Source organism: Parus major, chromosome 2, assembly GCF_001522545.3.
Source record: "Parus major isolate Abel chromosome 2, Parus_major1.1, whole genome shotgun sequence".
In the NCBI taxonomy this organism is placed as follows: domain Eukaryota; kingdom Metazoa; phylum Chordata; class Aves; order Passeriformes; family Paridae; genus Parus; species Parus major.
The window spans coordinates 42,497,421-42,516,133 of record NC_031769.1 but is presented as its reverse complement, the minus strand read 5'-3'; the positions used below and the strand labels follow the sequence as shown (position 1 = coordinate 42,516,133).

Below are 18,713 nucleotides of genomic sequence, written 5' to 3'. Positions count from 1 at the left end.
TACCTTCTGGAAATACCCCGACTAAAACAGAAAAGAAACTTCATAGCACTGTGCACAACTTTGCTTTGTATTTTTTCTTGTCTGAACATTCGATGAAATATGTTGTAATGACTTAAATGCAACATGCACAGAACATATCCTTTGGGGAAAAGTCAGAAGCACATCCTATTGGATCGAGTATCATCCTGACCTCACCTAGCAGACTCAAAACTGCAAAGATTCAGCACATAGCCAATGAATCCATTTCCTCTTCCTTGCTGTAATACATTCTCACCTGTTTGAGGATGTGACTCCCAGATCCTAAGGCAACTGTACTGAAACACTTTCATGCAAGGTAGTTTATACTGCCTGCATAAAAAAACCCCAAAGCTCCAAGGAGTAATAAAAAAAAAAAAAAAAAAAAAAAGAGTGAAAAGCAGTGGATAGATAAAAGACACTATAGTGCTGCTAAAATAGGCTCCTTTATTCCTACATGTTTAACTGATCTGTATTGGGCCACTTTGTACTGCTAGCAGAGAGATAATTATGAGTGCAGGGGAATAGCTGGACATTTAGAATAATCCTTCAGTCCTGAGCTCCGGATTTCCTCAAAGAGTTGACAATATTCTCAAACCACAGCTGTCAGGACATTCAAAGAATGGCACAAAAAGCTTCTGCATGGGTGTTAAAACAGTATGTGAGCAAATACTCAGACTGTATCACGGAACTGAACATTTCAGCTTTAATTTTTAAATAACCCAGCAATAAACATGCATTTATATGTCACCAAAGAAAGCTTCCAAGGAAGAAATAAAGAACAGGAATGGTACTTGTTTAATTATTCCCATGAAAGCTAAATTCTTGAAGAAGTGTGATTAGTTAAGTCAAATCTGATTTGTGTACCCGTAGCCCAGTAGTCTAAGTTCATTATCTTCCAATGCATTTCAGCATGTCTAGCAGAGCACAACTGAAGAGTTTGCTTCACAGTTTCATAAAAAGATCACTTTTTGCATGACAATTTTTTTTTGAAAGGGCACATCTATATTTAATACAAAATAGGCACTTTTTTAATATAAACTACTAAAAAAATGGCTTAAATATTCTTAAATTCTTATTTGAAAGCTTAAAGACAGATTCCAGCAATATGTTCTTAAATCAAATTCTAGAGTCAAAACTTTAATGGTAACTATATGGTAGAACAGCCTGCTTTAATATTTGTTGTATCCACTACACTCTGGTCTTTGACTCACACTGATTTTCATTTTATAAAGCCAATGTTACTGCCAAACTCATCATCCATGTGATCAGGCTTAAGCTTCTTGTAACCAACTCCAAATCACAAGTGAGTTTTCCCTTCCTCTTTTATGTTAGATCATGCCCCCACACCCACAATCTCATCCTATCTCACCTATCAGTAGCACATCACATACAGGTGGTACAACCTCTCTGAGCTCTCCCACAGATCTGGCAGTGTGTCTGTATTTAAGCCTTTCTTGTAGCACTTGTAATCCCAAATGATCTTGCATGTAAAATTACCTATTTCTTCTTCTGTGGTTTGTTTATGAGTCTCACATGAGCAGGTAACACTCCTTATCTGAAAGGAACACACCTAACAAGTAGCAGGCGATGCCAGAAGCAACAAATAAAGACTAGAATTCAAACTAAAACATTTTATAAAATGGCTTCTTAGAAGTCCCTATTTTAATACACACATTCTTTTCAAATTTCTTCAGTCTCACCTCACAATACTCAGTGATAATGCAGAAACTATCTCGCTCCACAAAGCTTGCATAAAATTTGACAATGGCTGGATGGTCTAATTTGGAGAGTAGCTGTGCTTCCAGATTTGCTTCAACTGTTTCATTAGGCTTTAGGTTTCCAACAGAGATTTCCTTTAGGACCTTTCTAGAGGGGAAAAAAAAGAAATTTTTATATTAATAAAACCAGAAAAATATAAGAATGTGTAACATTTAAAATCCCATCAAAATTTCCTTAAATGCAAAACATTAACATTGACCAACTATTGGCAACATGAAATGATGAGGCAAATATGGGTAAACAATGAGAATGCATTAAAAACCAAACAAATATGCTAGTCACCATATAGATTAAGCAACATATTAAAAATACAGTTTTGAAATATTTCCCCACTAATTACCTACTGCACTGTTTTCTTTAAAACCTGTTTTCAGTGCTATGAATTACTGCATAACAACAAACATAAGCAAAAAATCAAATCTAAGTGATTTCAAACCCACTCAGAGCATATGGTCAAGATTCATGTATGAAAAAAGGAGTAGCAAGAAACTACATTCGCAGCTTCTGCCCAAGTCTCTCCATGGAGGCATGAGAAAAATCACAGAAAGTAATATTTCTGTGGCTGTTTTTCTAGTGATAAACTCAGGCTGTCCATTTTTTTTTCCCTAAAGATCAGCCTGTCCTTCACCTGAGCACATAAGTGAAAAGTACAAATCTAGATTTGGGGCTGGAATCTAATTATACTGTTTCAATTAATTCTAATCCTTTAGTATTTAATATTTCTTTAGGAAGACCCTAAATCCCCTGGAAAATTCTGGGAAAATGTAGGGATTTTTAATATTCTCCAACTTAACACAGGAATGTGCCATAGGAGAATTTGGAGATCAGCATTAGCTGTATACAGAAGCTGGAATAGGGCAGTTTACTGTTAACTTGTCCTGGAAAAATGTAAGGAAAAATAAAGCACTTTTTGCCAAGATCTTCTGGATGAAATGTTTAAGAAAGACAATACAACACATTCCAGTTCCATTTACTTTACCAGTTAATGAAGAATAGATCATAGATCTTTTCTGAAGGAGATATTGAAGACTATTAGAGAATATAATGTTTCTTTACTGAAACAAAATGGTGAACTTCCCCAAACTTTTGCATACATGAAAGGCAAGTTTCACACTGAAGGAAAGCTTCCACAGTGCTTTTAGTAGTTTCCCCATTCAATAGAGAATGGTTGTAAAGTTATAGTAGTTAAACATTACAATGATAAAAACTACAATAATTCACCTTATCTAAGGGGGAAAAAAAAATAAAATCTCTGTTTCTTCATGAGTAATTTTTTTCCTAAGTCTGAACAATCAATTTCTGACTAGCAATGTTTGAATTTTCCTATAAACTTGCCTAATCCCCATCAGGAATTCTGATGAAAAAACATGCCCTCTGATCTGTTTCCATCTCTGCAGACAAGCTTCGTGGAACACAGACAGGCAATACCTACTGCAATCTCCTCATCTTCAGCTGACATGGGTCATTACCCCTTCCTTCATAAAAATAATGTCACAGAACTGACAAACAGGATGAGTCCTTGTTAAAGACCACTTAATACAAGTTTCTTGCATGCCCAAGACAGCGATAAAAGCCTGATGTGTTGATGTGTATGGATAGCTTGTCATCTTAGTCACTCAGTGATCTTAATGCTGTCATCAGCTGTCAGACGAGATGACAGGTGTTTTTCTTATTTAAACTAATTCCCAGGAGAAGAAATCAAGAAACTATACTTCTTGTAAATAAGGTATTGGTTTTCTGCAACACAATTCGAATTCATATCCACAGCTGGAAGGCATTTGCTTCTAGAAAGAAAACTTTTGGATGCAATCAAGATTAGGCATATCTGCATACCTCTGGTATATGTGTGTACTGTGTCTATATGTAGATAAGGTTTGATTTTAATGCATTAAATATAAAGAACCTAACCAGACTTCATACTTTGTGCAAAGCTTTTGATAATATTTCAGTAAATATACTTAAAAATTTAAGATATGTACTAAAAAAACTCTGTGTTAAGTATTGACAATTAAGTTATGTCAGACTCAGAAGCCTCACAGAGAAAACGGAGAATCTGAATCTCCAGACCTGAACTGGCTATTTTCTGTTCACTTTAGAAGAAAAACAAGGAAAATAGAAGCCTGCAGCCAGAAATTCATCTATATAAATTAACTATATTTTTTAATACATAAAACACCTAAAGAATGCTTAAACTCATCCTACCCCAGTTCAGTATTTCTTACACAAGTAAATTCTACCCAATCAGGCAGCTAAAATGGGCACATTCTGTGCTTTTTACAGTACCTAAGATAACTCAAATTTGGCACCCCTGGCAATGTCAAATAGGCTGATAGATCCACAAATAAAAGCTTAGTACTCATAAGAAGACAACAAACCTTTTTTAGCTAAACTATCCTGACTGAATTTCCTCTCTACCAATAAAATCCAGCTCTACATTTTGAAGGAGACAAAGCATTTCTGTTTCTATGATCCAGCCTGCATTTTATGGTTGGCTAATAATAAAGAGTGAGCAATCATTGGTCATAATTCAGACGTGGTACTTGTAGATCATCTGCTGAAAATCTGCCTATATTGTGTTACTTAACTATTTTTTGTAAACTGAAGTATTTTGAACAAACATTTTGAAGAACGTTTCATGAACCTTTATTCTGGATTTTGGGAATAATACACTCTCTTGTTCAGATTTTATCAAAATCCCATCTGGAGTAAAGAGAACCACCTGAAGTCAAGTTTTTTCAAAAAATCTGCCCCTATATTTTCTGCCCTTAGGTTCAAGTATTAAGCAAGATTTAAAAGGTCTAAAGCTGTTTCCATGAACTAAGAAACCTCCGATTTATCACATGAACAAAGAAAACGGAGATCTAGGTGGCATATGTAGAAAACCACATAAAGCCACAAAAAATCCAAATGATATTTGGATATCCTCCAAATACAATACTTAACTTCCCCTGCTTATAGAATGCTAAATGACATATGCTAATTTAAATTTCAATATTATTATAAATTTGACCTAGTGCAGAATACGATACATAAGCAGATCATAGAATTGTTTAGGTTGGAAATGACCTTTAAGATCAACCAAAAACCTCACACTGCCAAGTCCACCACTAGACTATGTATCTAAAGATAAGATAAAATGTCAATTATTAGAAACATGCATTATTCATGTCACACAATTAGAAAACTTTATTACAGAAGCACCAGCAGATATCTTAAATACAGAACAATAGCCTCTGGAATTTAACTGTGTGGAAAAAGACTTACAACTCAATCAATAATGGAAACACACTTTAAACTTTATCTCAAACTGACGGCAACTGAAAGAGTCTTATTGTGAAAGCATTCATATCTGAAGAGTAAAACATTCATTCCAACTGCCACCATGTCCATCCATCCTGGAGGAAGCTGGGTCTGCTACAGGTAGTTACATCCATCCCTTCAGGGTGGGAAAATAATGTGAGAGATGAGCCCACTCCCACTTCCCAAAATACAGAAAGGAACATCCTAGACTCTGCAGAGCCCACACCTCAACAGGCCCACACCCCTTCCCTGGGAACACTTTCTCTAGGAACACCTTCTGATTTTCATCGGTAAAACCTTGCTGGCTTGAGTTGTCACACTTTGAAAAGCAGCCAAGCACTGGGTCTGAAAGTGTAATAATGGGGAGCAAGTGGGGCTAAAGAGAGTGAGACTTAAAGCAAGAGAAAAACAAACATGAAGGTGGAACCCTCCAGGATTCAGGCATGCAGTGGGAATTCCTTTTTGAGCTTTACTAGTGACTGACAATACACTACAGCAGTGTGTATCTCAGTCTATTTGCACTGATCTAAAATTGAATGTTTTACAACCCATCTGGTATTTGTTTACATCAGTGACATACTTTATTATTATATAATTTGGTTTATTGGATCAGATGCAATTCTTAAAAGGCAGTGTTTCTCAAAATGCACTCTGTTATTCACTAAATTGAAATATGAATTATTGCCTAGGTAAATTTGCTTGCTGAGAAGGAAGTAAAAGAAATATAACTTTGTTAATGTCAAGAATAAATAGGTCTGACAAAATAACAGAAAAATTGTGATCTAGGAATATATGATCAAAAGCTGAAGCTTTTAATGAAACAAACTTTATTTTACACAGGCAGTTTTTCAGATAACTGCAGTTAATTACAATTTCATTTAGTTCATTTGAGTGGCCACTATGGAGAATTGTAGCATAACCCATAACTGTGTGCTGTATTTCTATCCATGCTGGCCTTTGCAGGACTACCACTTCACCCTGGTAAATCTCAGTACAAGACCAGGTGCAATTCTGTAAAAATGCATCACCTCTTGCTGGGTCTGTAATTGGATCTGAAATTGGTCACAAACAATAAAATTAAAGGAGTGCCTGTCCAATTAATGATGCCTTCTACTCTACTTATCACATAGAAGGTACAGCTCAGCAAATGGGAACCAAAATGAAGAGGTGACAACCTTCATGCAGAAAGTTTGCCTGAAGCTTCCACACTATTAAAACTGTTAAGGAAATTTGGTAACAAAGGCACCAGGTCCCTACAGACAGGGTGAGGTCACCCATCATTATTACTTCTTTTCTGCAGTTGACAGCTTGGCAACAAAATTCAAATAGTCATTTTTCACATTTTATCCATAATATCTGGAACACCAGTGTCTGCATTGTTGATAATTTAAATTATCAATTGATTGATAATTTAAATTTTCAATTGATTGATAATTTAAAGACATGCATCTATCTGTTAGAGAAAGAGGAAGTTGGTGAATCCATGAAATACAGTAAGTCATCATACACAAGTCAGTCCTACCCAAAAGAATTCTTGGTTTTAGCTAAGGAAAGAAACACAATAAATTAGGAGCACTTGATTTCTGTGGGAAAATGAAGAGGATTACCACAATTCCACAACAAAACAAACAAGTGCTGTTTGGTATTCCTCCTTACATATACATACTTAGGCATTATCCAAACTATCCAAAGCATTTCAGACTCAAATATTACTATGGAACTTCTAAAACTGAATCTTGGCTTCCCATGCCCACTGTGGATTTGCTAGTCAGACCAAGTATCACTGTACAGCTTCTTAAATCAAATGCTGCACTTCTTTTGTTGTTCCCCTGGACAGAACTGACTTCCTAGTAATGCCAGAACAGTCATCAGCAACTTGTTTTTCCTCTTCTCCAAAACATCCTATTCACACTGTTTGTGAACATTTACAGACACTGAGAACTAATCCCTCAGTTAACCACTATGAATTCAATCGCTATATGAGCACTGTAATATCTGCAGATGGATTAAATATAATTTCATTTTCTGAATAAGCACTTTAACTAATTTAACTTCACTTTAATATCTTTGAATGGCAATGAGATTTCTTAAATTTGCAAGTGAAATGGATGATTCACTTTCCATTTCCATCAGCAAGTCACCATTATAGCATTTACAAATATTTTCCAAGATGCCAAATTTTGAAATGCTCTAACATATGCACTAACATTGAAGAGGCCAACTAATGATGAAAACAGTTTACACTTATTTGAAAATTAACAGTTCCTAATTAGTATCCCAAAAAATGCAGAATATATTTTCTGAAAAGAGAATACTGTTGAAATAAGTTAGCCTCAAGGAATATAGCTTATATCATTTTCTTCTGCACTGAGCAAACTCATTTATACAAAGGGGCATAACTTAAATTATTTTTGGTCAACCATATGTGCCAATTTTGGAAAAAATCAGTAGTTATAATGTAAAGCAGAGAAATTGTGTTAACATCCACAGAACTGAACAAGTGATTAAATGAAATTATTTATTTAGATATAAAAATGCATTTATTGTGAATAATTCTTTGGGATACTTTGGGTAGCCATCGACATTGATTAAAAATGACAATAAAAATAGGCATTGATTAATAAAGGATGAATTTTTCTCTAAAACCATATTTTTGAAATTAGAACTTTTTTCTAGAGAGAAATGGAAAAATAAAATGTAAATACATTTATCGTCCATTCATACTGGTTCAGTTCTAAATCAATTACTAATAGATTGTGATTAAACAGAAGAAATTTGTGTTTTAACAGAAAAATTACTAAAAAATGAAGATGAGATACTGACTAATAGCTGTGAATGTACTTATATTTAGCAATATTTTATGGTTACATGTTGCATTATCCCCCTCTACTGTTCATCCAACCTTTTTCCTACAGCCCAGTCTTGCTTAAGAATGAAATTGAGCACCATACTGTCCCTAATGTAAATGGGATTTTTGAGAAATACAACAAGGACTAAATAATTGGTTTATTCTCAGTATCTTTGAAGACTTCCATCATACAACAAATCTTCTAAACCAGCACTGTGATTTCATTACACAGACAATACATTTTACAATTAACTGCTCTCTACTAATTAACATTTGCTTTCAAACAAAAGGAGACACCATTACAGAACTCAAGACCGAATGCAGCATTTTGCCTTCAAGCTTTTTAATATGATTAAATATCTCATAATTGCCATGTTATAACTCTTCAACTAGAAGCCTTGGGCTAGAGCATCTGCCAAAAATTACTTTTCCTTCTGTAGGAATTTGTTTGAATTTTAAAAATAGTTGCAATTAGAAATTTTGAAGAAAGACCTTCATATCATGATCTATATTCATCAGTTCACAGAAAACATACTATAAATTTTGAACTATAGGAGTTGTGAAGGGAAACCAGATACACTAAAAATTGCTGTAAGAATGCATTCCATAGAAATTCAACTAAAACACTTGTTAATGTAAAATTTAATTGGTTCTCTTCTGAATTTAAATATATTTGTAAGCAGAATTATGTCCCTTTCACTGTTGCAAGGATATTTATGTCAACAGTATTGTCCTTCCGGTGGACCTAATTCCCAAAAGTAATTTAAACAGTAATTGCTGCAACTTTAATGAGAAAATTCACTGTTCCTACATGTCTGTTCCCATCAGGCATCTCCTTCAATGTTTATTTCTGATATGCATTCAAGTATCTATAGTACAAAAAAAAATAAATAAAAGGAGTGTAGAAAAAGATAAAAGCATGGTTTAAAGCTTTAAAAAAGCACATTATTAAGTAGTCTACAATCAAAGGCAAAGAGAATCAAGCAATGCTGAGGAAATTAATTGTATATAACATCCATTGTTAGATTAAAATATTTTAATACTTTTAAGCCCTCCTGAGTATGATACTCTGATCTTAACAATCATTGAAACATGCAATTCAAAACTAAAGCAACTACCCAACAACATTAAAAAGTTTCAGAACACTTGAAGGGCACACCATGGGTGTAAGGGAAACAATGAACTAGGAATTACAGTTACTAGTTAGTCACATAAGGACAAAAAACAAGACAGAAAAAAAAAGATAGGGAAAACTACATTGACTGTCCAGCAAATCCAGAATTTATTGCACTCACTTCTTTATCATCAGTTTTATCATTACAATATACTGAAAGCAACAAAAAACTGGGGGCTCATTCTGAACAGAAGTTCAAACCACCCTGATGCAGACTTCAGAGGAAACACCCTTGCCAACAAGGGTAGCCCATACAATAGACAAGCATATTCAAATATTTCAAACACCTATGCTTATCTTTGAGGCAGTTCAACCTATATAATAAATTTTCTTTCTAAAACTAGCTTACAAATGCATGAAAACTAGTTTCAGTAAAATGAATGAGAAAGACGTTATCTCAAGGCATTTGCTTAATTACAAAATCATTAAATTCTGTCTCTGCCGTGCACCTCAAAGAAAGGTAATTCACCAATAATGCCTTAAGCACAGTTCTCCACCCTATGTTGAAAATGTTACTTGTAAACAATTCTCAAGACAAAGAACTCAACCACCAGCACTGCTCACTGCCTGCACATCAGACCAGAATGTGGTGAGTGCTGCAGCACTGCACACCTGGGAGCTCAGCTCTGTGGGGGACAAGATTTATTGTAAACCCAGGTAGTATTTCCTTTAAGGCATGCTGCTCCCACTTACATCCATTAAAAACCTAGTTAGAATCCTCCACAGTCAAACAGACAAGTCCCACCAAAAATGAAAAAGTAGGCTACCTAGTTTAAGAAAGCTGTATTAAAAGCACAACAGTAAAAAAGACAAAAAAGAAAAACCAGTAACAATACCACCAAAGCTCATAAAGGTGAACAAAGGGTCTCAACATGTTCCAGTATGGGTCTTTTGCTTCCAAAGAAGCCACAGAATGCTAGGTTTTGTGGTTTTGATTATGAGGGAACTAGGAAATTTAACACAGCAATTTCCTGTGCAAAGGATTGCAGCATGGCTGTGACTTTAAATTGCCAAATCCATCACCTGCATAGGCAGGGTGAAATCTTCATTTTGTGCTTCAATGCCAAGCTACCCTGCAGGACCCACAGAGCCTTACCCAGCACAAGAGCTTCCTAAACTTTCTTACATTGAGCTGGAGGAGCCCTACTGTGCCTTGCTGGGCTGCAGGAAAAGCTGGGCACTGACAGGGATGCAGGAGGTAGGGACTAAAGCTCCTTCCCACACGGTTTCCAGTGAGATCTGCTTTGGGTGAGTCCAAGGTTATCAAACTTGTCTTTGAATCAGGATTGTATTGGCATGCACTAGAAATGATCTGAAACCATTGTGGCCATAGCTGGGACTGCCTGCTAAACTTGAAGCAAAATATTTTCAGTTTCACTCCCTGGCAACCTTCATTGCAGGTGTATTCTGAAGTAAAGCATGAGAGCACCAGCCACCCTTACAGATGTTCACCATGGAAATTGCTTGGACACTTAGCTTTAGGCTTTGACTCCTGTAACATTGCTCACAGAATATGAAAGTCATGCTTGGCCACTCAAGTGGAAAGCTCATGAAGGCTCACTTCTCAAGGTCTCAAAAGGTCCTTGCTTTTACAGTCTCTTATTTGGGCCAAGCATGACCGTACCCAGTCAGCAGGCATGGCACAGTAGCTGAGCCTTGCATGAAGAAGCACGGGTACACGTGACTGAAGCAAGCAAAAGATGGTTCACTAAGAAAAGCTTACTTCAAAAAAAAGCCACAATCAAGAAGGTCCTACTGCAAATGCACCTTTGATCAGTTTTCAAGGAGGTCGTGAATATTCTTTCACAAATCTAAAATGCCCTAATAAATTCCAGTTTTAATTTCTAGGTTTTATTATTAAATGAAGGAGAAGAATAAAGGAAAGCAGTGTAATTAGATGAATGTGCACACAACAACTGGCAGGGAGGAATTTGTTTCTGTTTTAATCAATTCAGCATCAAATGACCATTTCCTTGGAACACCTTCAGAGAAGCAAACAGGTAGCAAACACAGGGATTTGACAACACAGCAATCTGCTGATTGTCACTTGGATATTCATAAGGAACAAATCTCTCCCACCTTTAGATTTTATACCATTTGTTATAAGAAGTCATAAATAATTGAAAATCACGTGATAAATTATTCAGCTAAGCGCACAGTTTCCAAGGAATCCTAGCATGAGTCTGGATTAAAGCTATAATGCAAGTCAGATGCAGCATTTGAGCTGACACCCCACAGTGGAGCAGTCCAGGGAGTTTGGCACTTGCCAGTGTGTCCTTTCCTCCACAGGGACACATAAATACCATGTGAATATTTATGAACTAAATGTCCCTATTGCCTACTGTGTACTTAAGTTGCTTGCCCATACATCGCTATAAATCAGTGACACTTACCCCAGAGCTTCCCTTGGCATAATTGATTAGGACGTTCATTTTCTTCAAATGATGGCACTGTCCCTCAAGACTACAGCTGAACTTATGTCTGCTGTAAAAAACTTTGTCTTTAACCAGAATTACCTGTTATCATTAACTGAGAAGATATTCAGCTGGACTAGTATAGAAGTGACTGCAGGAATATTATTTACTTATAAAAATGCTGGTAAATCCTGATTCTTTCTTTATATAAGCCAAGTTATCTGCTCTGAGTAGGTCTAGGTCCATAATGTCCAGGAACAAATAAATATCAAGTAATCCACAAACTAAGACATCCTGTGTAAACTGGAACTAAGAAGTTCGCTTTTGTACAGATGTGTCTCTGGTGCTTAACTCACTTCAGGATTTAAGATATGAATTCTGATTCTTGTTTCTTCCCAAATAAGAGGGAAAATTGATAATCTCTCTCCTGTATAGATTGTTTAGTACATAAAAAGCTTTGTTCATAGTGAAGAACCTCCCAGGTTCTGACCTTTCTGTCTCTGAGGGCATCCTTTTTGTTCTCTGCTGCTTTCACATAAATTGCAGGGACCTCTATCTGAGATATTTAACCCTGTCATACTCAATGAGAATCATATAACAGGATCAAAAGTTCTTGCACCAGAAAATAAAATGTACAAAAAAAATCCCAAACAAACAAACACAAAAAACCAAACTAAACAAACAAATAAAAAAACCCACAAAACAACCCATACCACTAGTTAGGAAGTTAAAGCAACTGGCAAAGAATGTGTCATACAACGCAACACTCAGCACTTAAAAGGGACTTACAGTAAGGGATCTACATATGCTACTATACTTGCGGTATTCCATAACCTTATTGTTTATAGGGTAGGCAAGTCAACCATATCATACTGATCTAGTATGATCTGGGAAGTCAATAGTCCTGATCTCATCCATACAAAGAACTGGAGAGAAGCATGAAGCTGGCATGTACTTCTTAGAAATACAGGCACTGCTGGCCTGAGCAGCCCTGAAAGTTTTAGGTGAAATAAATCTGCTAGTTTGAGGTATGCCCCAAATAAACAATTCTCTCTCCTTCCCAGCTCTTGCAGCTCTGTAACACTTCACTCACTCCAGGTGTGATCCTTGAGAGGTAACAAAGTACAAAGCACAACCTAAAACTGCTTCTAGAATCATGCAGTAGTTTTGCTGAGCATACTTGAAATTACACTGTTAGTCTCTGCATTAACTCATTCTGTAGACATTGCACTAATGGAAAATCAAGAAAGATATCCCTGAACAGTTTCTGTATCAATATGTCACTTTTCTTGGGAGTTTGTATTCCTATGATTTATTCCTATGTTTTTTCGTAGTGCTTTAGACTATAGCAGTTTTCAGGAAATTATCTGTGGTTGAGTTTACACTGTACATAACATTTGTCTCAGCACATTCTATATCACACAGAATCACAGAATGACTAGGCTGAACAGACCTTCAAGATCATTGAGTCTAACTCATGCCCTAACACCTCAACTGAACTGTGGCACCAAGTGCCACATCCAATCTTTTAATCATCACATCCAGAGATGATGACCCCACCACCTCCCTGGGCAGACCATTCCAGTACTCTACCACTCTTTCCATGAAAAACTTTTTCCTAACATCCAACCTATATTTCCCTTGGCACAGCTTAAGACTCTGTCCTTTCATTTTGTAAAATCATCTCCAAAACAATAAAAATAGAATTCTAATTCTGCTGAGGTCACAGTTGTGTTTGTGGTGTTTTTCTGTCAAACTGCCTTTAGAGCTGTATTAAGATTATTCTTTTTAACCACGTAAATTTTCATTCAAAAATATATATAACACAATCAGCAACCAGTACAGTTCCATATGAGATTATCTGAAAGCAGTATTGAGAATGTGACTTCTAGCATATTTTACCACCCTAAGAAACCAGTATTTCTAAATCCTACACTCACTATCACTATGCTACCTGTGTTTTCCTGCTCACCTGGGACAGTATTTTTGTCATCCATTAGCATATAAGTGGTAGATATTTATATATAGATATTTAGGGGGATCCCCGCCTCGATCCACGTTTGAGGCATGGAAGGAATGAACTGTGATAGGCGAGCACCACCTCGTGATGGAAGGCTTAAATACAGCATTGCACAGCTCAGAGCATTTGGGCTGGTTAAATACTGGTGTATTTCTATTGTACTGTGGTCACAAAGACTGAAAAAAACACTTAAAATAAAACCAAAAATATGTCATTTGATATTCAGTCTCTGTCCTGAAGATATCAGAGGATGCACTCAGGCTCATCCCTAACAAAATGCAGGCATGAAATGCTGCAGGTAGTGAATGCTGGTTCAAGGTGCTCACTCATAATTCTTCAGAAAAAAAATTAAAATAGCCACTTAAAAGCTTAAGGCATGCTCCTTGTTTTTGAGATTTGGCAGGTTGTGCTATAGCAGCAAATATATGAGACCCACATTTCACTGTAGTGTTAATATTCTAAGAATTAGCTTAGTAACATCTGAATTCTGAAGCATCTTAGAAGCTCAGGTAGTTCCTGTCACCCCATGTGCATGACAGACTATCTTAATATAAAAATAAAATTAAAAGTACTCTTTATTGCTTTTAATGAAATATTTCATTAAAGAACACTTTTTTGAGAAAAGTGTAGCTAAGGCAATGAGAGAGTCAAAACTGTTTAAGCAATGTGAAAAAAGCTAAGAGCTTAGTGGACCCTAACCCTAATTCAAGGTCCTGAGAAACTGTCAATTGATGTAGAAAGAAAGCAATCCAATTTTGTCTTGGTTGCACACTTATTAAAGCAATATTGCCAATAATGTGTGGCCATAAGCAGCAAAAGTGAGGCACCTATGAATCAGAAAAAGCGCTTTAATCATTTAAGTGCTCATTAATGTGTCCATCAGTAAGGACCAATAGAACCCCCATTTAAAGGGATTATGTATTTCTGGCTGAGGAGCGATTTGATTAGATGTTTCTGACTTTAGACAAAGAGCCTTACAAATATTTTTGGATAAAACAAAAATATTTATAGTTAAATTTCCCTTGGTGTAAGTATTAAAGTAGACAAATATGGTTCTACACAACTGGAAATCCAGCCACAAACCCAATATCAAACCCACATACAGGAATGTCAACACTGAAAATGTTCTTTTGTTATTGTGGCTTCAGAATCCCAAAGGGTTTACTGATGAAAGTAGTCCAAATTCAGGCAAGATAAAAAAAATAAAAAAATCAAGTTTTGCTGGCAATTTAAAAAAAAAAAAGCAAACCTCCTGCCAGTTAAGTATACAGCAACTAAAAAGGTGTTTACTGGAATTTCTGTAACTCTTCCTTCTCAGCTTTCATTTAGAAAACTCAGTTATAAAAATTCAGTCATCAATACTGTACAGTTTTGGGTTTTTTGAGACCCTCCAACAATCTGAATCTTTACAGTAGCATAGAATCAATTCCTGAAGGCATCCAATTAAATGTTATCAAAAAAAGTCTGTTTCTACCTTAGATCCTCACTAAAGCTAGACAGTTAAGATTGCAACATAACACCAAACTGAGATATGAGACACAAACACAAATGAAATATCTACAATGCAAGAAATATCTTCCCAACATTTTTATTAAAAGCATGTGAAGGGTATACTTACAATTCTTTTCCTTGTTTTGCTTTTCTGTCATTAACCAAATACACACTTCCAAAGCTTCCATTACCAAGTTTCCTCTGAATAGTGTATCTTCTGGCAATCACAGCATCTGAGCAAGCAGAATTAAATCTGGCAACAGTGACATGCTTAGCAGTTTCTTGAAATTTCAGCATTTCTCTGTGCAAAAAAAATGACACAAATTTCTCAAGGATGTAGCTTTCAAATCCTTTTATTCTTCCATGGATGTTCACAGAAATCACTTTAAACAGAAATATATTGATTTGTCAATGTATTATTCTTATTAAACTTCTCATTTAATTCTGTGGCAGTGTTTACAGCATCCAGCTTGCAGCAAACACAAATTAAGTGGAATCATTAGCTGTTAAACTGCAGGCAGCAGACTTGATAAACAAACTCCAGATAATGTATATGTGACATAGTCAGTCTTTCTCTAAATCAACCCTAAATTAATTCACTGAACTGATAGCACAGTTCGCCTAGATATGGCACTCTTCCTCACCACCTGTCTTTATACCACCACAGTACCTGACACCAAAAGTATCTGCATTTCAAGATACTAAATTCAAGATTTTTGTACATATTGAAGGATAACCTCCACCCATAATTTCTTTCCCATCTCTGTTTTCTCTGCTCTTTCATTTACCCCTCAGATTTCACCATCTGTTCCAGTGCTGACCTCACAGCTCTTCTGTGACTCACTACTAGTATCTTCTGCAAATTAGTTTCACAGAAAATCTGCAAGACTTTCAATAAAACCCAACTCTCCTTAAAGCTCATTTCTCTTTCACTGTATTCTTCCATGCCTTACCTTTCCAACAAGTTAGCTTTGGTCGGGAATTCTTGTCTAACTGAGGTTCTAATTCTGCAAACAAAAGGTCTGCAAAGGCCAAGCTCTAGCATTTCTATGATTTTTGGTTTTATGTTTTCAACAGCTCAACATGAGTTTAGAGTAACTTTGTTTACCCAGCCTTCCTCATTCCAAATGAAAAAGGGGAGGTGTTTCACTGCACATAATAAAACAATACTGCTTCTATTACTTTGTCTTTATATAATGCTACGTGCATCATTTTGCATGAAGATCTTTTGGAGCAAGTAAAGGTTTTGCAAGGTCAGTGCTACTATTGTCACCATCCATCAGCACTGCAGAGCAGCAGGCCCACATTGGCCTTGTTCACATTATTTCAAGGCCAAGGCAAACACATAAACAGGATTTTCATTGTGGTGGTGATGGTTTTGGACGAGCAAAGACAAACTGCCTAATTTTAAAAGCCGTACAACTTTAGGTTCCAAGTCATTGGCTTCTCTTCCAAATGAATGCAGAGCCTAAATTAAGATTACAGATTTGTATCTTGCAACAACAAACTCTGTGTGTGTGTGTGTGTGTGTGTTTGTGTATAGGCACAAGAACCTCTTTGCATACCCATCTGCTGAGCTGCTGTCACACTACACCAAAAAAGCCTGTCACCATGTTAAACAGATAAACTTTAATTACTACAAGACATCTTAATAATACAAATCCTGCATGTTTCTTAAACTGCAGCACTCCTAACTGTGTTTGGTTTTTCTCTTTCAGCAACACTGACAAAAATTTTGAAATGCCAATGCTGAGGAAATAATGCCAGCTAGAAAATTATTTCTCTGTAACTCCAAATCTGTCTGAAGGAGCCCAAATGGATCATGTTGAGGTGTAGAGGAGGGGAGGGCAGAATGATGAACTCCATAAAATATTATACTGCAAATTCTATAAAGTTTATGCAATTTTCATTCACTGTCCTATTCTCCTGATTTCTGTTTTATGCATCCCTTCATAAATTCCTTAAAAAAAACTGCTGAGCCATCTATACCTATTTTTCTTCTTTCTGAAGTCAACACAGCTCACCTTCAAATTTTCATACTTTCTTGGGCCTACCTAGGAATGTATGACAATCCTTTAGACCACAAAACCATGCTTAAGATCAAGTAGCTCACTGAGTTTAACTTCTGTGCTTTATTTTTAATAATACCTCCCACCTTTTACTCTCTATGCTTCAAATTCCCTCCCTACATAATAATAGTAATAATTATCATGTAACTCTGTGAAATGCTTTTGCATTTAGCACTCTTCAGGCTACTGCTGAAGAGTCTCATAAGGCAGGGAGCAGTGAATGCCATTGTGGCATCACAGGTGCATTTTAATGGAACAGAAGAGGTGAATTGCTGGCACTGCATCTGAAAGAAATGCCTTTTAAGAGCCAACAGAGCTTAAACATTGACTCAACCACAAGATTGATGGGTTCTTCAAGAGTATATGAAGTACAGGCTCTCCAACCTCACTCAAACCTCTAGCCCAATCTTCCTTGTGCTCCTTTTGCACCAGTGTCCATCTCCCACTGAGGAGCTGTTTCCCAAGCAGCAACATCAATTGCTTCATTAACGTTCAAAACAGTTGAACACAAAGCAATCACGTCTGCAGCTCTCTTTTCCTAAAAAATAATCTCAGTATACCCTATCCAGTACCTTTGGGAAGGAGTTTCCTTTGTCCCATCCACCATTCCCAAGTCCCATCCCAGAGCGAGGCAGCTGACTGCTGCTAACTCAGTGAATGCAATTACATTGTCTGGATCACTATTTTTAATATTTTTTTTTTTCCCTTGGCTAGAGTCAAATCTTTTTTTGTGCTGCAAACTAAAGGAACGTTGCTGGTTAGTGTTTCATAGTTCCACCTACACATGGGAAGCGCAAACCACTCAACTTCTTTCCTGACCTTTATTAGTTTCTGTAAGAAAAATTAACCTTCAGGTTTCTTTAGCAACAGCTGAGATACTCTGACATTTTATGCTTCCAAGATAATCTCTTCTTTGCCAATCAAAGCCGTTTTCCAATTTTATCAGGTGTTTTTTAACATTTGCCAGCCTCCAACCCCTGCAGCATAAATTCTAAAGTCTTTATATTTAGCTCTAAGTATCTTCAGTATTTAGCTCTAAGTATCTTCAGTATTTACTACCTTGATATTTTTCCTGACGATGACTTCACTGGCCCACTCCTTCAAATGTTTTGACAATTCAAAAAATGTGATTTTCCTTATTTTTTCCCTAATGGGGGAAAAAAAAACCCAAAAAACAAAAAAACCAACTTTTTAACACTGGCTCCATTATTATTTTCTGCAACATCTTTAGAAACTTACCCAAGACTGAAGTGACATCATGTCACTTAGCTCGGTTTTTTACTGTTCCTAGAGAAATGATAACTACAATTTATTATTAGTGCTGGAGGCAAACTAACTTGAGGGTGACAGTAAAACGGGGTCAAATGTACTCGACTGTCAAGTGTAGTATCTCCCTGAGGCCCATTCGGGAAGCCCAGATCCCCTAGGATAACCTCAGCGATGTTATTACCTTGTTACAGGACCGTGTAAGACCCGAAACACAAGTTAGCACCCACATTCCACCACAGCAAGGGGCGAGGGCGGCGTCCCCGTTCCGGAGGGCTGCGGGACGCCCCGGGAGCCGGCTGTGCCGCGCGTCCCGGCCGCTTCCCACCGGGCT

At 36.5% G+C, this 18,713-nt stretch overlaps 1 protein-coding gene across 3 annotated transcripts in view; it reads right to left on the bottom strand.

Annotated features, from left to right (window-relative positions):
• Positions 1-18,707, bottom strand: part of NEK11 (NIMA related kinase 11) — an 83,035-nt gene extending 64,328 nt beyond the window's left edge. For 2 of the 3 annotated variants that reach the window (XM_015617955.2, XM_015617956.2), the window contains exons 1-3: positions 18,564-18,707; positions 15,172-15,345; positions 1,719-1,884 (exon numbers count right to left, since the gene is read on the bottom strand). In XM_015617955.2, the coding sequence (XP_015473441.1) occupies positions 1,719-1,884; positions 15,172-15,341 (336 nt within the window). In that variant the 5' untranslated portion in view covers positions 15,342-15,345; positions 18,564-18,707. Of the gene's footprint in view, positions 1-1,718; positions 1,885-15,171; positions 15,346-18,563 lie in introns of those variants that run through there. The other variant, XM_019005652.1, reaches the window with a different exon arrangement.
• Positions 18,708-18,713: the final 6 nt, after the last annotated feature.